Below are 19368 nucleotides of genomic sequence, written 5' to 3' on the forward strand. Positions count from 1 at the left end.
CGTTTCGGTCATTTTCACCGCGGTAATATTTCCATTTTTTTATGTGTTTAGTACTTTGAAAAGTGCTACTAGGCGTAAAAATATTTATCGGTTTGTATTGTTTAGCAAACAATTTCGTTCTTTTTAAATCATACTTTGCGCTTAAAAACGACAAAATTGTCGTTTAGCAGCAGTGCTACAGCAGGGTTGATAGGCCCCACGCCCCAATGTGTTTTAATTTGCACTCCATGACAAAAGTAAGTTACCCTTATTTTCTAGAACCAGAAAAGCAGCACCCCCAAAATAAAAAGTGCATAGCTCACAGTAACAGATACACAAAATAACTGCAAGGTAGTGTCTGCACCAATGTAATCCAGGTTGGATACCGGTAGTTTGCTAAGTGTATGGGAGGATTAAAATTAATTGTGCGTATAATGGCTTTTGTTGCGTGGGGGATTTTTCTCCCAAAAACAGCAAACTTTCCAATCTGGGTCGTAATGGCCTCAGGCAAAGCAAGAACGACGTTTGCTCCTGTGCCGTCTACAACATAAAAACGAAAAAATAAATAAAACGGTGTGTGTCAATCGGAACTTGCAGAAAGAACGGGAGACGTATAAGGCCATAAAGTGCTGACATCGATTGGAAAATATGGAACCTTTAAATGAGAAGTCGTGGGTGCAAAGACACCAATTTTGGTGTAATGACTCTCAGTTATATCAAACAATTTAAAATTAAAATATTTTTAGGGAAATTTATCCACCCAGAATTGAATTTTCTCTTCACTTGTATATATCAACATGTTGTGCTAATAAATTGGAAAAACCATGACTTGGGCTCATTCTATCAAGATTTTGTTGCTTGAAATATGGTTTTTGAAATTTGTGTTTTGATGTAGGCTATATTTATATTTAATGTTTTTCTTCTTTATATGTTTATAAACCATTATTATTAATCACAGCAATTTACTTGTGGTTGTAGTAAAATAGTTAACTTTGGACGAGCAATTGTTTTCCACTCTAAATACCTCTTATGACATTTACAAGTTTTGCGATCCATTTGGAAACTAAACCAATCAAAATATGTTTATCACTTTGTTCCCTTTTTAATCCAGTAGATATATATACTGTATATATAGTTATAACCAGTTTAAAACTTACAACTTCTGAAGTTATGGCTGCTTTGTGTAACAATGGCGATGCTGGCAGAAGTGTTGTCACTAGGAAGTTTGGCACATTTCAATCTTCGAACATTGAAGAGCAGCTTAAGGCGACAGAACTTCCAGACTATGTTCCACCAAATTTCCCTGTCTACTTGCCAAATTTCGTTAAGTACAAAGATTTAGAGGATTTTCCTTTTGGAAAAATTATTAAGCAACGACATTTTCTATTAGATGAAGACTGGACATTTCTTAACCATGGTGCATTTGGCAGTATGTTAAAAGAATCTTTGAGTACCCAACAGTTACTTGAAGATTATGTCGAAAGGCAGCCAGTGAGGTTTATTGATCGTGAATTATTTCCACTGATTGTACATTCTCAGAAACGCTTGGCTCAATTTGTTCGATGTAAAGCAACCGATATTTCATTTGTGGAAAATGCAACAATGGGTACCAATGTTGTTCTGAACAGTTTAAACGTCGATAGGAAAAGCACCATTTTCTATCTCAACACTACTTATGGTGCAGTGAAAAAGTCCCTTAAACAGCTTCAGCAGAAGACAGGTGTGCAATTGCAAGAAGAAAACCTAATCCCTCCCATAAAGAGCACTGAAGACATTTTAAAAGTGGTAAAAAATACACTTAAAGATGGTACGAAGTTAGCAATATTTGATCACATACCAAGTAACGCTGCTTTCGTAATGCCAGTAAAAGAACTTGTGGATATATGTCATCAAAAAAATGTTCCAGTGTTGATTGATGGTGCACATGCACTAGGGGCCATAGATTTAAATATTCCTGATATTGGTTCGGATTACTATGTCTCAAATTGTCATAAATGGCTATGTGGTCCAAAAGGGTGCGCTTTCCTCTATGTGAAACCAGAAGAGCAAAAAGGTATTACAGCTCTCACTGTCTCTCATGGCCATGGATATGGCTTTCAGTCAGAATTAACCTATACAGGTTTAAAGGATTACACTTCTTACCTGGCGCTCCAATGCTCTTTAAATTTTTGGGAGTGTGTTGGCCCAGAAGTTATCCGGTCGAGAATTACTAACGTTTTGCACAGAGCAGTGAAGTTACTGAAGACAAAGTGGAATGGAATCTTGTTAGCCCCTTTAGAAATGCACAGTACCATGTGCTGTGTCTCTCTGCCATCTCGCCTGTATGAGGGTCGAGAAATCTCTTATTCGTCTGCTGAGGAAATTCAGAATATTTTATACAATGACCATCATATTGAGGTTCCTATCAAGGAATATGGTGGCAAGTTATTTGTACGAATATCCGTTCACATCTATAATGAGATTGAGGAATATCAGAAATTGGCTGATGCTGTTATAAGCTTATTAGACTTGTACGAATAGAGCTCTTTATTCAGGTTGACTTTTGCAAGGCGCTATCATTATGTTACTAAAACAATATTTGCATAATTACCTTCTGGCATATATTTCCAGGGAATCATGAATATAGATAGAAATATCTTAAACATTATTATAAATACACTGTTTATGAAATTATATAATTATGCAAATTTATAAATATACGTAATATATCCTAAGTTACATTTATTTTTGCAATTTATTATTGTGGTTTTACTGATTTCTTAGCTATGCAGTTGAATCTCATCGTACATAACTCTAAGAGATTGGTTTTGCACGTTTTTAATTACGTTTAGTGGCCTGTTTTATTGCTTGCATTTACGGTACAAGGTCGCCTTTTTCTAATTCATTTTGCAGTGAGTGACTTTGTGCGGCTGTATCGAAGATTTAGAACATTGATTTAAGCATATATTAATTGCGTTTTCCTGTACAGTGTACCTTTTGTTTTACTATTCTTGGTATCTTTGTTCATTGAACATTCTAATCTTTGTATTCAGGGTACAGTGGAAACTTGCTAACACAGTTGAAGTTGTAATAAAATTACTTTGCGACATTAATTCAGTTTATCTCAGGGTTTCACCAATCTATGTGCAGGAAACATTTTATAATTTAGAAGCAATTTTTGAGTTGACTACAATTGCACAATTAAAACTATCAGTCATGCACTCAGCTGCAAAAAAATATCGATTGCCTACAGCTCTGAAGTATATACATATAATTTGTGTTTTGTTTAAACTAGTCCATGTAAATGTCTTTTCCCCATTGTGATATAACAATCATGGATTAGTCATTTATTGGCAATTGCCTGAACCTTAGGCAAGCATGGTGCTGGAGGACAATATGATTTATGATTTAGATTTCATGGATTTTGATTTCATATAGATTTCATGATTTTCAGAAAAAAAGCATACTGTAGCGTGCAAGCTTTTTCAATCTTGTTGGAACACTTACAAGTCAGTGTTCTAGTGAAGTAGTTTTTTAATGTTGCATGATGCACCATGAGCAAAAATGTTTAAAAACCACTGATTTATAGGCTAAGTATGTTTTCTACTGTCTTGTTTTAATCAGGTTTGTTCTACGTAATAGTTTACATACATTTTTCTGGTACAGTAGTTCCTTTTTTATGAAGATTAAAATTTGTTTGATCTATTTAGTTGTACTATAATATGTGGAAATGTCATGCAATTAGCTCCGCTAAATAATGTTTAACTATTTATTATATTCATTTACCCTGTTACCCTTGGCTTCATTTCAAAGGCCTTCTATAGGTCATTTTAAAGTTCTGTTACATTTCAGTATTTCTTACAATCTAATAGCCTTTATCTCATTTGTTATTAGTTGGGATCTTTACTTGTGCGCGATATGTTTCTTGCTGTCAAATTCTTTAGGCTTATCTTTTTACTTACATGGTTGTGAATGCCTCCACTGAGGTTTTTGGACCTTACACTGGAGCGTACAGGATAGTTTTAGGTTGCAGAGCCATGAGTTTATAAAATGTAAAATGCAAAACTAGCATTATGCCAAATCTATTAACAAAACGAATCACCAGAGCAGAGGTCGGGAACCTATGGCTTGTGAGCCAGATGTTGCTCTTTTGATATTGGTGTCTGGCTCGCAGAAAAATCTAAGCTGGCATTTATTAGCACGATTGTTACGAATAATACGTTTTCTGTAATTGCAAGTCGCATCAACAGTAAGAAGCATGTTATTAAAGAGTAAATTCAGACATTTACCGTTGTCTAAAATTGCTGGTTTTGCTTAAAAATGCACATGTTAGTTGCATTAAGTGTTGAAAAATATTATATGGAAATACAATTAAAAATATATAACTTACATGGCTCCCTCAGCCAAAAATGTTCCCAACCCCTGCACTAGAGGGTATTTAAATTTCAAGGAATGATTTTTTTATTTAACAAAGTGCTGGTTATGCCCTGGAGGCCACAAAAACACTTCAAGCTTTACAAAATTCTCTGTAAATAAGTTTCCAGTTATTTGCAAGGTGTTTGTATTCACCTTAAGTAATGGATAGTTTGCTTGAACTAGTAAAATTGCTTTGAGTTAACCAAAGTTGCAAACTAAGTGAAGTCATGTTAACAAGCTTTCATTGTATATTTAGTGATATTATGACATTCTTAATAGTTCGTAAATTTTGTGTTTGAAATAGTTTCAACAGTTTGCTACCTGCATACTTGTGATGTCATTGTTTTGGATTGTGTTTTTTAATGTTTGTATGCAATGAACATGTAACATTTGATTTTGTGGTACTTGCATTCTAAAATCCATGTTTAATGTTCCGTTGCTGTGAAATTTGACAGTCACCTAGCTATTTTTATGTTTAGATCCGGGAATATAGGCCAAGCTATTACCATACATTTTAGAAATCTTTTTGTAACATGGTAAATTGATGTGTGGTAAATTTGGTTAAATAACTATTATCTCTAAGTAATTTCTGAAGTTTCATGTATTGGATAAGTGGGAGCAATGTCTCAAAGCAGCAAACATCACAAACACAAGCATGAGAATGTCAAGTATGTGTCGAGTCGAATGAATGTCTTTGATCGACTTGGAGATAATAAAGCTGATGAGGTATATTATATGTACATGTACTGGTATTTAATACTATTTCTGTAAAGATGTATGCTATTTGTACGCTTTGTATCAGAATACCGGTTTTAAAACCCTGTGCTGCATTCTACAAACAGAACTTGTCGTTTAACATGTATTTAGAGTAATTGGCAGAGGAAAGTATCCGGTAGCTCAAAGTCTTATCGAAACGATGATCATCTTTCACCTCGTGATCATGATCCTATGAAAAAATCAGAGAGATGGTCTTCTCACAATGTTGGTTTTACTGCTTGATGCTCTTTTGCGTTATTCACCTTCATTTTGATTGACCTAACAATCTGTTATCTTTTATTTTTTAGGAACAAAGGGAACCATCAAAGAATATGAAGCACAAGTTCAGTGGTAATCACTTGTTATGTAACAGACAGCAACATATTTCATAAGCTTAAGCAAAGCGTAGTCCATCTTTCTGCTGCTGTTTAGTATAAAATGTTCATTTTGACCCTTTTATTGAGCACCTTCTTGTATCATGTAATCTTAATATTTTACCTCAACATCCCCTATTCTTTTGAAAATATTTGTGTTTGTGTACATGGGGCGTCCATTCAGTTCCAATTGTATTTAGATTATCAGGACAAATATACTTCAGATCGTTCTTATGAAATGGACAGAGGCAGGAGGCAATTGATTGAAGCTGATGCCAGACCACAGAAAAATCGTTCTCCAATGACCCATTCCATCAGGTTTGTATTAACAATGCTTATTTTGTGGTTTTACCACACAGTTTAAACTGAAGCTTGATAGCTTGATGTATGTAAGACTTGCATAACTAATATGTCTGCAGTGTTTGGTCATGATTTTTGTGGTTGTTGCTGGATCTTTTACCAGTCTTACTATATATCAAAATGTCTTTCATTGACTTTTGCTAAAGTAGTTTGATAACTCTCTTCTTATCAGTCGTGTGAGAGATGTTGATTTGGAACGAGGTCGTAAAAGAAAACAGAGGTCCCCGTTTGCATCTCCTCAAAATACTTCTGTGTCTCCTTCCTCCTTTCCATCCAAGCATGATGCAAAGAGGCAAAGGTATGCAAGTCCTTCCCCTAGGATGCAACACGTTGATGAAAAGGTGTGTGAGAATTTATTGTTCAAAGTTTGCTTGGTTTTTGCGTAATTACTTGATTCTGTGTTGAAAGCTAAAGTTTTTGAAATTAAATTAACTTCTATGCACAACAATGATCTTGATCTAGTTGAGCACTATCTTGAGTATAAATTGTAAATTACTTTCCTAAACTGTCATCACTATGATTTATGTCTCAGACTCTTACTATTTATAGAATGATTATTTTTCCAGATATATGAAAGAGGACGTAGCAGAGAAAGAAAAGAACGAAAACCAAAAGACATAAAAAAATTTGAAAAAACTCAAGCAGAAATGTCAAGGTCGTATGATTATTACAAAGGTTGGTTTTATTTCTAGGTGTTTTATTTCATTGCCATCGGTGTCAAGGTATCCATCTACTATTGCTCAACTTTATTTGTTTAGGAGGCAACTTGCAAGAGTATCGCGACAGATCTTTGGAGTACAAACAAAAAAGCAGCCCAGGCTTTGTCAGACATGATCAAATCAAGTCCACCAAGGGGTAAGCTTCTGCAAAATATCATGTTATATAGACAACTTTTTTATCCTTTGACTTTTTAAAATCAGTCAATTGTTTGTATTTTCTGTTATGGCCATTCTACAGATACAAAGACAAGAAATATTCAGATTATGAGGTAGAACAAAAGCCCAAGAAGCACCAACGAATAATCAGAGGTTAGTACCTACAATGGAAGAGTGCCTTTATTTTCAAAACCCCTCGACTCAGCAAACGTTGTACTTTTTTTGTACAAGCGAACTTCAATTAGTATTTTTATGTTAATAGAACAATCGCCTTCACCCTTACCAGATGTTTGGCACAGTAAGGCAGACTCTTTGAAAGTATCACAGCAACGACACAAAATGCCGAAGGAAGAGATAGGTTGGTGCTCTTAAATTTCTAAAATCGCTCTGAAAAATTTGTTTGAAATTGTTGCTGTTTGAATTATTCCCTGATCCTGTCACTCTTTTCATTCATGTTACATCACATTACAGGCTATGCAAGTGAAGAGGAAAGACGAGTCTCTAGCAAGAAGATGAAGAAGTAAGATCATCATTGAATAATAACATTAGTATTTCTGGCTTGGCCTGAGGCAGTGTTACCGTTCATTCAGGGTAGTAAAATAATATGCTGCTGATTTTCTGTTTCGAGACAGTTAATAATTCCGCTCTTTACGGTGACAGACATGAAGTCCAGGAGTTTGAAGAAGTAAAACCGAAAAAGAAGACAAAAGTTGAAATAGATGATCGATCCTCATCATCTTATCAGCATAAAAGTAGAACTTCTTATGAAAGTGGATTTTCACGTTCACCATCACCCCAAAAGCATGTCAAGCACAAAGATCTAAAAAAGTAAAAAATAGAACCACAGTTGATTCAGATACCGATGAATTGCCACGAACCAATTATATCATAATTTATTTGCACTGTGTTGTCAAAATTGTACCAGTGATTGCACACTAACTATTCACTTCAGTTAACATCTGGATATTTTAGGGCTGAGTATATGGTGGATCCTGAAACTGATGATCTAGGATCAAAGAAAATGAAGGCGAAGAAGAAGAAGAAACAAAAGCAAGAGGAAGAAACAGAACAATATAAAAAGAAAAAGGTGAAACATCCGAAAGTGGAAGAGCTAGATCTCCCAAGAAAGAAGAGCATGGAACAAACAGAGAAGGTTGAAAATGAGTTACCTTTTCACTTTTATTTCACAGCTTTATAAAATTTGCTTTATACAAATTTGAACAGCAACATGTAAATATGCCTACACCGGAAGAATCCAACCATACAGGTATAGCACTGCAGAAATTAAAAAATTAAATTATTGATACAGTAGAATTTGCCTATAGTGACACCTGAAAGGACCGCGGAAAAATTGTCACTATAAGTGAAATGTCACTATAGATGTAGTCAAGGTAAAATGGCCGCAGATGACTACAATAAAACTGGCGTGTAACGGACCAGTCGGGATCAGCGAAATTTGTCCGTTATACTCGATATCTGTTATATACGAGGTATTTTGCATTGTTTTTCTTCAAAGGAAAATTGTACTGGTAAAACCTTTACCCCCTTAAAGCATCTAGTATTGTTCGACTTTCCAACAAACAAAAGTGGAAGTTTTTCACCGCACATGCTAGCGGCCACCATGACAGTGAGCCGATCTTTTGATAACTTTCTCCCAGCGCACTTCTCGACTTTCAAAGTATGGGTTCTGTCTGGTAGGCACTGAAAGTACAGACCAGTTTCATCAGCGTTAAAAATATCTTGTGGTATCTGTATTCTGCCAGAATTTGCGGTAAGTGGTTTCTCAACCAAATATCTACGCCTACTTGGTCTACAGACTCAGCTTCTTCATGCAACTTCTTGCAGATTATTTCCTTGCTTTCTTCCAACGATTAACCCAGTTCATATCGATGTTTTCAATGTCCTCATGCTCAAGTGCAATAACAAATTCCCTTGCTTTATGGAACAGCATTTCACCAGACACAACTAGTTTTTTATCTCTAGCACAGTGGTTCTCAACCGGGTTGCCGCGGCACCCTGGCACCCTAGGGTGCCATTTACGTTTCGCAAGGGTGCCGCAAGTTGTTGCGCACTAATCGCTAGTCAAGGAAAACGGTTGCGAAAATTATTTTTATTTAATGCAGAAACTTTTTGGTTTGACTGTGGGTGCCGCCAAATCTTTTGGTTGTTTGCTGGGTGCCGTAAGCCAAACATGGTTGAGAACCACTGCTAGCCATTCGAAACCACTGCATGAGATGCTTGTCTACATCTTCAAAATTGTGCCCTCTTTGCCTTTTAATTTGAGCATTACACCCGCTTTCATACTCTGAAATAATGGCATCCGAGTTTTTGAACATCTTAATAACAGAGCTTCTTAGCATTCCCAAGCGGTTAGCAACAGACGCTCTCTTTCTGCAGCTTTCACGACTTCATATCATTCCTTCAGCGAATATGCTTTTCTCTTTAGAGGCATTGTACAAACTTAGAAATTTTTGATAGATCAATCAACTACACAATGACAATCAACCTAGCTTATGTGGAGAGAATTGAGATCACAAGAACAAAAAGCCTGGAACTAGCCCAGCAGCCACAGTAACGCTTTTATTACATCACAATTATGAAGAATGCTCATAAACCTTTCTAACATCTTGCTTGTGCATAGATAAAGTACATATTATTACATCACAAACTTAAGAGTGTCCTTATACAGAAATTCTTGAACCTAAGGGACAGAAATGTGGTGTCACCGTAATCAAAGTGTTCTTATACACGAAGTCATTATAGGCAAAGTTATTTCTATGCAAAACATATCATTTGCAAACGGGACTTTGCAACAGGTGTCACTATAGGGGAAGTGTCACTATAGCCGAAGTCACTATAGGTGAATTCTACTATAATTTTAATGTCAGTTGTTAATTTTAAGATTTTGTGTTTTGCACTAAATTGGTGGCAGTGTTGCCTAGCGCGGAATAGTAGTAGGCTGACACCGAAGAGCTTGATTTGAAGCTTACTAAAGCATATGGTTTTGCCCTGGCAAGGCATTTAATGCATGCCTACAGATGGGCATGAAGATTGGCTTCACTCGATTTCCAGCCCACCTAATCTAAATCATTACTAGCAAGCTTAAGCTCCTGTGTAAGCATGCTTAAGTCTGTGCATGATAAAAAACTCTCTGTTATTACTCGATTATCTTCGAAATATTCTATATAAGGAGTCTTCGTTATTGCTTAATTAGGATTCTTATTATATAATTTGGATTGTTTCAGTGTTGGGGTTAAGGTGAAACTCGCTAGAATGACTGTGCTAGACATATATTTACCAAGTTAAACATCTGCTAGTTTCTTTCAAAAACTAAAAGATTTTGGCAATGGCACATTTCTCGAACTTTGGGGAACATTTGACATTTTATCAGAACTTGTAAATCTTTCAGGATGACGTCAAAGACAAAACAAAGAAAGTTAAAAAGCGTAAACGTACAAGAGAGGACTCCACATCACCCCATAGTGGTTCTATTGGCGAAGAATATTCAAGAAAGAAGTTCCATGAAGAAAGGTGAGTTTTGAGTCACATGCACAGATACATGTACAAATGTCTACGGCATATCAAGCAATACCTTACAGGGTCGAACACAAATGGCGACCTGCTGATGAAATTGATGAGCCACAGCTGTTGCAACCGAAAAGGAAAGAATACATAAAACCTTCACACGATCCCAGCTCACAACACGAGAAAAAGCCCAAGCATCGTAAGGCGGCTCCCGCGAGGTGGGAGAGCCCTGAAAGTGCTTCATCAAGAAGCGGCAGGTGAGTTCTGAAAGGTGCTAGCAATGATGATAGGGGCCGCTGTTAAATATAGTAAGGAATATGTGGAAACGTCGTATCAGTACTCGAAGGATAAAATTTCGGAACTAAATTTAAAATCTGCTATGCATGCAGTACCAAATTTTATTGCAGTAATCGACTTCGCTTTTCTTTTCCAATTTGGAAAATTTATTTCGTCCTGGTATTTTCTTCCTGTCATTCTCTAGCCACATGCGACAGTTACGTGATCTTTGGCAAGTTTCACAACTGTATAGTTTATTGTTGTCTTTATCAAAAATTTTCCACAGTCGGCAGCATCGCTCACCTCCCCCACCAGTGCAAAAGCACAGAAAGGAAAGTTCACTTGAGTTCGATTCCTACCGCGCTCATGGTTCAGGGAGAGAAGAAAACCGCGCACGTGATCTCCTATCAAGCGAGCGAAAGTATCAGGAGGAGGCGGAGTTACGTCAGCGGAATAGAGATCGTGATTACGTCAAACGTATCGTAGAAAAATACGAAAACCAGCCCTCAAAAGAACGCCAATTCGAGGAGCGCTTTGAACGCCATGGGAATGAAAAGAACCATGCAATTCGAGAAGGACACAAGACACAGTATCATGATAAACGCGTGCAGTCGTCGTATCAAGACAAGAGGGGTCTTGAACGTGATCGTCGAAGCTTGGAACTCCAGTATTCAGAAAAGAATGCACGGTACGATGATCTTCAACAAAGAGACAAATACTTAGAGCCCCGAAAGCCACGTAGTGACTTTCCTGAACGAGGTGATTCCAGAAATCGTCCGAACATCCATCACAAACCAGCGCAATTGCCCGATTCTAGAAAAGACTTCAGACAAATCAGGGAGGCACAACAATCGTCATGGCAACCAGATCACAGCAGGAGACAAAGGGATGCGGGACCTTCAGAATTTGATCAAAGAGCACAGAGGATGGCATCCTGGGTCGGAGGAAGAGAAGGTACTAAATTAAGGATAGAAGCTCGTGATCCTCAGTTGTTGCGTGACGTTCGTCAACCGAGGATGAAAGAAAAGCCGGATGCTCATGCCTTGAGAGAGGACACCAGGGATCAACGTGGGATGAGACGTGAGGTCCGGGACATGCCCACGATGCAGGAGAACAGACGAAAAGAGAAGTGGTTTCATCCACAGAAACCCAGTGTTCCCCAACACCGAACTTTTCCTGATGACCGGACACGAATTCTGTCTGGTGATAGAATGTCTTCTCATCCCCTGGAGGAACAGTCCTCTTCATCGCCTGCATTTTATCGACAAGTTTCGACTAGGAGAAGTGGAGAAAAGCTTAGTCATGATCTTAGCATTGAAGTTACGATCCGAGATGATGGAAGACGATCAAATGATTACGACAAGACCAGGTAAAAAAAACACCAACCATCTTAGTAGCGTTCTTTGAAAACTTAGTTACCATGTCGCCACAGCTTTTATTAAAGGTGTAGTAGCACAACATAAAAATTTCTAGCTACTTTTTTTGGTTCAAGGAAACTACGGCAATCTCCAGCTCGGTTGGTATCTTCATTCGAAGGATCACGATCAAGAGAAAGACCAACCACAGGAACACTTCGAGACAACAGCAGCAGCTCCGAACTACATGGCAGGTCCGTAAGAGGCAACTCATTGGATATTTTTATGACTTGTAAATGTAATGGGGTTTCGTCCTCATTCTGGGCTGGTTCTTCTGAGTGACGGACTGCCAGTGACCTGGATTGACCACTCTAGACAGAAGTATAAAAACGAATTATATCGATAAAATTAAATGGAGTGGAAACAAGCACCAGCAACCACGACCGACTCAACCACAACCACCCGGTATCTCGAATGACCTTAATATGAACAGCTAACTACCTTGAATGGGCATAACAGCATCGTAGGAGGCGCTGGTGATTTTTGCATCTTATGTAATGCCACGTCTTTCCAGCTAATTAGATTTCTAAGTAAAGGTGTTGATAGTAAATCTAACTTTTTACCTTTTTAGACATAACAGAAACATTTCTTCTCGTTCTGCATCCGCCAATCGATATCAGCAGCGTCTCAAAGACGTCCCGAAGCAGGGACTGGACAGATCCGCAAACAGGGACCAGGTGCCCAGAATGGCCGAGCCGAAGAAGCAGTTCACACCGCAAGGGTCATTTTTAACTTTCAGTTTTTGGCGATTGCTTCATAAATTTAGATGATTGGTTCTTTTTATTAGTCTTTTCACCTTGAAAATGCTTAGAACACTGGGAATAACTTGGGCTTTATATTGGGGGCAACTTTACTTACTATTCCACATCGATGACTTTTGATGAACTTACTGGTGACAGTGCTTTGTTGACACTCATCAACTTTTGCTTCAAATCAACTTTGCTGTTACTTGTGACAATCGCGACTTTCCCTAAATTTTTTGATTACCTTTAGGTACCGTAGCAACGTTTTGAAACCTTTCAAACATGATCGTAGCAGATCGTTGGCGGATAGGATCCGATTCCGTCAAGCATCATTGGCCGATCGGGAAAAATCACGTGACTTCTCGGCAATAACTCGTGACTCGTCTGTGACAGACCGAGACCGCTCACGTGAGTCGTCGGCGGCAAACCGTGACCGATCACGAGAGTCGTCGGCGGCAAACCGTGACCGATCACGAGAGTCGTCGGCGGCAAACCGTGACCGATCACGTGGTTCATCGAGACGAACCCGACACCAGAATTTACCCAACGAGAAATCGGAGAGAAAATCGTCTAAATCCAAATCTCGCAGAGGTAAGCAGCATGAATTTATTGCTAACATAGAAATATAGATTGATTGCTTGATACCATTGATGTGGTTCCCGCCGCTTTCATAAATCTATCCATAAAATATAAAAACTAGATTGTCTTAAGTAATGGCGTTCCTTTCGTTACAAATATAACAGATGACGCAAAGAAGGATTCGAAAGTCAAGTCCAAGAGCGACAAAAACCCAGAAAAAGAAGATGCGACACCTAGTGAGTAGCGCAGAGTAGTTGCTGCCTCACCGTACGTAGACATGCCGAGGCTAACGGTGCCTTGAATTGAGCTTGTAACTGATTTTTATATGATTTCGATCCCAGAAGCAGCTGACGTGCTCGATGTTGATTGGACGGGCCTGACATCTTCGAACAAGAAGGACTCGAAACCGGACATTCCGAACTCATCAGTGTTGAAACGATTCACACCAGGTTTGCCAGCTTAGTGCCCAAATATCTTTAAAAAAATATTATTCAAATAAATTTTTCAACAAAACATCTTACTATAAAGTTGTCATAAAAATGAAGTAGATTGCCATAAATGACCATCTGCATTTCGATCTTGCCTACAATTACGAACGAAGTCTTACACCAATGTTATGTGTTTTCTTTGTTTCCTTAAACGCCAGGTAACGTTTTACTGAGAATGGGAGTTTCCACCAAGCTTCTACCACCGGATCTTGTGAAAAAAGTTGAAGAAAAATGCAAAGCCGAAGCTTCGGACAGCGACGGAGGTAACAACATAATTGCGCACCTAATTGCTTCGATTGTAAGGCCTTGAATCGTAAAGTTTACGCTTTTTATTTGTCCATTCAACGTTTGAAGCGTATGGTTATATATTTCTCTCGTCTGTTTTATTTCGGCGTTAGATAAAAGGTTTGCGGCAAGCAATATTTCATTTCCACTTATGATAAAAACATCACCGAACATTTTTCGTTTTTAAAACACTCGTCGACATTCACAGGCGAAAACCTCCCGCTGGTGCTTGATCAGGGTCTAGGTGCCCTCAACCACGCCGCCGCATTACGCCAGCACTCATGGAACAACGCGTTCAATTGTCGAACTTCTCAGAACCTGCGATTAACCTCATTTGGAGATGCCAAGTTTCGTCAACACATTTTGGGGATTGAAGAGGTGGGCTTCATTCGCACTTGGTATTCATAGATGTGTACAATGTGCAATAATAACTTGCGACCTTAAACATGACAGAACAGCATATGTACAAACTATAACGTCATTTGATTAAGTGTGCATAAAAATAGGGATATAGTAGTGTTGTTGTCTTTCACGCAAGTAGTTATTTAGTGTAAAGCAGATAGTGAACCGCAACCGCATTTAAAGTCAATCATTTTACTTTCAGGATCTAAGGTTTCCTTACCAACCGCCACTTGTGATCAACGCCAAATCATATGCTGCCTCGTTAAAACATTATCTCAACAAAACAAAGCCTATCGTGTACGCTGCATAGGCCATAGGCGACCTGCCCCTTTCCTGATTTTGAGCCTTGAGTTGGAATTCTTTCTGCCACACACTACACCAACAAGCAGTTTCATTTTGATTGTATTTTATTAACGATTTGTATTGAATTGAAATATAGAATTTTATTACGTCAGTCAGAACAATAAATGCGGCATCGATATTTGTGTCGCTATTTTTCTCTCACAAACCGGAAAAAAATGAAAAAATTGTTAACTTAAAACTTGTACTTACGAAAGGCCCATCACCACACATCACTTTCAGTGAATGGATTAGACTACCGAACATTTTGTACCACTTGCTTTCTTACTTTAAAGTTACGTTTTCGGCTAATTGCTAACAGGGCTCTTGGTTGCTAAGAACATTACCCGCTAAGCGGCTGTTCGCAGGAAAAAATCTCCTAACCCTGAAAGCAGTCACATTGATATATTTGTAGGTGTAAGTTGATTACGTGATTGTTTATTAAATTAATTATCAAAGCAGTACAAACAAGAAACTTGTTGCAGAGCAGAAAGAACATGTTATAAGTATTTTGTACAGCTTCGTGTAAGGGTATCGTCATAACCCTAAACAAAATAAAACGTAGCAAACTACGGTTCAGCCAACGTATGACGTGATAACATACGTCACGTGTTAAATAAGTTGTAATAAACACATGATATTACAGCGATTAATTGCAGACCGCACTGTCCAACTGTATAATTACATGCGATTACGTGTAGAAATTTTTTAGAGCGTAATCTCTAACCGACGTTCTGCGTTACCTTTTACGTAATAGATCAGCATGGGCCTATATGCTTTTGTTGAATATCATTAATTATTCCTTATAGGTAACGTTAATTGCAAAGGTCTCCAAATCTACGCAATAGGTCACAGTTCGCAGTGGTTTTACACGACATACGTTTACACGCCTACACACAAATCTTGAAACATAATTACCGAAACACAAATTACGGTTCCTCGGCTGAATAAACAGGCTTTCGTCACTATAAACCGTTTTGACTTGAAGTTGTGAGAACATGCTGTAATTATATATGCTGGAATAACAATTCGCAAATATGATAGGCATACGTGTTCAAAAAGTAAACAATTCTCAATTAGATTTTGATATATAAAGAGCTTTGTCTCTAGGCATATCAAACCGACACAGACTAGTAAGATAAGGATTTACAAATACGTGAAGTGCTCACAGCAAATATCAGTTTTATAAAGATTTTTACTGCGTTTCGACTTTAGCAAGCCCATATTCACAATGAAGATTTTAGTTCTTTTCGCCCTTATTGTCTGCATGAACTGTGTTTGCGGAGAAGGCACAACCACAAAAACATGCTGTGAGTTGAGATTATTGTAAAAGATGCGTTATCAATATTGATAAAGGCAAAATTAATCTGCGTTATTTTTAGACTTAATAACAAGCTGTTTTTCTGTTTTGTGTTTAGCCGACGATTGCAAGGACGCAAAGGAGACCTGCACATCTTCCAAAATAAAACAAATGTGTTACGATCATATATTTTCCCGGGTCATAAGGAAACTGTGCAAATTTTCTTGTAATCTATGCCAACCTTGCGAGAAGTCCAGCTGTGATCCAGGTATGTTAAACTTAAATACGTTTCTGTTCATCCAGGTCAATATTTAGTTATTGACTGGTGCAAATGTATACCTAAGTCTATTGCAACTCAAATCATTTCACATAATTTGCAGAGAACGATCCTTGCAAAGATGATCATTCGTTATGTTCTATCGATGACGCACAAGATTACTGCAAAGCTACCGAGGGTCGTATGGCCATGTTTATTCAAGAAAAGTGCAAGAAAACTTGTGGATTTTGTCAACCTTGCCAGCAAAATAGCAACGAAATACGCACCTTCTCAAATTCTTGTGACCGAGGTTAGGATTTTATTTTGTTTTTCGAATTTTTGGGTATTATAGCTGTGAATGTTTTGTTCTATACTATATTTGGATTCATTTTTTTGATTTAAATTTAGATTATAACTTATTTAGCTGACGACGATCTTATTTTATTAGACTGCAAAGACGAAGACAACGACTGTTCATATTATGCTGACAAATACTGCAAGTCAACACGTTACGAAAGCTGGATGAAAAAACATTGTGCGAAGAGCTGTGGAGTTTGCAAACCCTGCGATCAGGCCCCTACAACAACCGCAGAGAAAACAACAACCCCTGTCCCTTCTACAACACGGGAAACCACCCAAGCGTCCACTACTACAGTCGAAACGACATCCCAGCTTGTCACCACCACACCTGCCGTTATTGTGGAAGCAGATTTGACTGGTGGAGTAAACTTTATAGGTAAATATTTAACTATCCTTTAACGCATGCATCTAAATTACTTTGCAAAACGCTCCCTATAGCTAGTCTTCGTTGTTTTGAACAGACGAGAGCTGCGAGGCGAACTGTCTGCACGGGAGTTGCTTCAATCGAGGCGGTCATAACTGCAAATGCGAAAACCGCAAATCTCGCTCGGAAGTACCAACGTGTAGAACCAACTGCCAAGTCTATTGTCCCAAGCCGTACGATTACATTGGAGAATGGACGGAATCATGCAGTGGAAAATTTCTATGCACTTGTAATATAAACCGTGGCCTTCGTCGTGGTGCAAAATGTACTTGAACTTTTAGCTTAAATGTTGGTCACTGATTGTTTGTATTGTAGATTTTCCTCTATTAATTTATTTTATCAGGCCTAATCTCACCATCACTTGCAATTTTTGCTGTTTTCAATCCGTCATGATTGATAAGTGCTGCTTATGTATTCTCCATTTTTTCATAGCTGGGTCTGCTACAAATCTACTCTGTGCCTCAGTTTTGTATAGGCTTTCTAAACGCATTTGTGTGTTTTCTAACTTTTTTATATTGCAACAAAGTCCAAAAAAAGTAAAACTTATATTGATCTCTCAGATATACGTAACATACTTTTGGAATTTTTTATATTAAACACTGATGAGTACCAAAAGTTGCATTCTTTCTAGCCTATACAGCATATACCGGAACAATATCTAGGGCCTAGGCCTATAAACCATACAGTAAGATTTAGTTGTTTTAATAAAACTTTGCTACACGTAAAAAGTCTTTTTAAGTTTAACTGTATATACAAAGATAGCAAAAGACGTAAGCTTCGGTTTCACGTAGTGTTAACAAAAAGTAATCGCATAAATTATTATAGATATGCACGTTGAGCATGTTACAAATAGTCAAACCTGCCCCGAAAGACCATGAAAGGTCGCCAAAAACGTCACCAAATTTAAGTTTTTTCAAGAACCCGAGCATTACTTGGATGTACCCAAACGTCAAATTTTTGTGTAAATAAACAAGAACATTTTAAAGGAACGTGAAATTTTTATTTGATTATTAATTCGAAAATTTCATTGTAAAATTTCCTGTCAATCGTTAAAACGACATTTATTTCCACAACTTGAATAACGCCTTCTGGCTTCGCATGACGCTTAACGTCGGAGACGTTTATAGCTTTTCTCATGCATAAAAAAGACAAGAACCGAAACGGATCTCAAACAAAAAAATTGTGGGAGCTGCAAGCATGTTCAAAAGTTATCGAGAAATTACATAGGCCTACTCTTTGCTGCCAAAAAGCTGTTTGTACACTCGCTATAAGGTACCTGTACCGAATATATAGCTTACCCATAATGGAATTTACAATCAATTATTTTATTTTTTGTTAAAAGCGCGGTGGGGACGAAAAATTAAGCCAGTTGTTACTAATGAATGCCAATGAACCGGAAAAAGTGAAAAAACCGAAAAGTCTTAAAACTTGCTCAAGAGAAATAACATTAATATTTGTTGGTAACAACTACCACAGCCACTAAACCTATAAATAGTTAAATCCATAAAACATAAGTTGAAAAGCGAAACTCAGGTAGACGAGCAGGTGGTGTGTTCAAGCAACTGATGAATGAAAATTGCTTCAATGCTGTACATCAGTGAATGGGAGAAGAAAACCCGCTGTAAAAGAGTACAGCAAGACATTCTCACCAATGATAATAATCTTTGGAAGATGTGATGACAATACTGCTCGTTGCAAAATGGAAACTTCTCTGGTACATCGACAGTGATGTACGGAAAAAGATACCAATGCTGTCCAATAGATGGTAGTGCTGAATGGTAACCCCTCTTGACCCGGAGCTGAAGAGCTGAGTGGCGCTGGTGGTGACGTTTCAATCAAGTAACTGGTTCCGGTCTTTCATCTTGAATATATGTAAAAGTGATCTGCAGTAATTGCAGTAAATATCCGAAATAGTTGTGTAATAAGTGTTGAAAATTTACAAGCTACTTCATAATTAAACAGACTGACGTATACTTTTCTTAATCCGAATCGAAGTTTCCAATACCATCATCTTATCAAAGTTCTTTATCAAAAGGTACTTGTCGTGCGCATGCTGGATGCTTACTGCCTATGTCTAGAGTTTGACAACAGCAAATTAAGTGGCATGTGGTTGAGGAATGCTTTAACTATTTTGAAGTTAGAAGAAAGATACAACAAATGAAAGTGTTTTAAAAATACCCATACATATTGCGGGCAGAGTGCGCCTATTATACACACAATGTTTCGATTCGTTCAGT

General features: G+C 37.7%; 3 protein-coding genes across 3 annotated transcripts; all 3 read left to right on the forward strand.

Moving 5' to 3' along the window:
• Positions 1 to 88: 88 nt before the first annotated feature.
• Positions 89 to 4854, forward strand: LOC143464567 (uncharacterized). Its single transcript, XM_076962419.1, has one exon. The coding sequence runs from the start codon at positions 1009 to 1011 to the stop codon at positions 2497 to 2499; it is 1491 nt and encodes a 496-aa protein (XP_076818534.1). The 5' UTR covers positions 89 to 1008; the 3' UTR covers positions 2500 to 4854.
• On the forward strand, positions 4842 to 14933 carry LOC143464566 (uncharacterized). The gene is made up of 23 exons (XM_076962418.1): positions 4842 to 5100; positions 5242 to 5355; positions 5439 to 5481; positions 5705 to 5822; positions 6037 to 6205; positions 6431 to 6539; positions 6623 to 6719; positions 6822 to 6892; positions 7002 to 7097; positions 7211 to 7259; positions 7400 to 7567; positions 7712 to 7892; positions 10149 to 10270; positions 10339 to 10521; positions 10827 to 11909; positions 12033 to 12149; positions 12527 to 12676; positions 12949 to 13289; positions 13442 to 13513; positions 13619 to 13726; positions 13924 to 14028; positions 14259 to 14428; positions 14655 to 14933. The coding sequence occupies exons 1-23, from the start codon at positions 4996 to 4998 to the stop codon at positions 14760 to 14762; spliced, it is 3879 nt and encodes a 1292-aa protein (XP_076818533.1). The 5' UTR covers positions 4842 to 4995; the 3' UTR covers positions 14763 to 14933.
• An 814-nt stretch (positions 14934 to 15747) lies between these two features.
• Positions 15748 to 17752, forward strand: LOC143465306 (uncharacterized). Its single transcript, XM_076963530.1, has 5 exons — positions 15748 to 16101; positions 16210 to 16359; positions 16472 to 16657; positions 16796 to 17083; positions 17169 to 17752. Exons 1-5 carry the CDS (start codon positions 16023 to 16025, stop codon positions 17402 to 17404), a joined length of 939 nt encoding a protein of 312 aa, XP_076819645.1. The 5' UTR covers positions 15748 to 16022; the 3' UTR covers positions 17405 to 17752.
• Positions 17753 to 19368: the final 1616 nt, after the last annotated feature.

The sequence above is a fragment of the Clavelina lepadiformis genome, chromosome 7 (assembly GCF_947623445.1).
Source record: "Clavelina lepadiformis chromosome 7, kaClaLepa1.1, whole genome shotgun sequence".
Classification (NCBI taxonomy): domain Eukaryota; kingdom Metazoa; phylum Chordata; class Ascidiacea; order Aplousobranchia; family Clavelinidae; genus Clavelina; species Clavelina lepadiformis.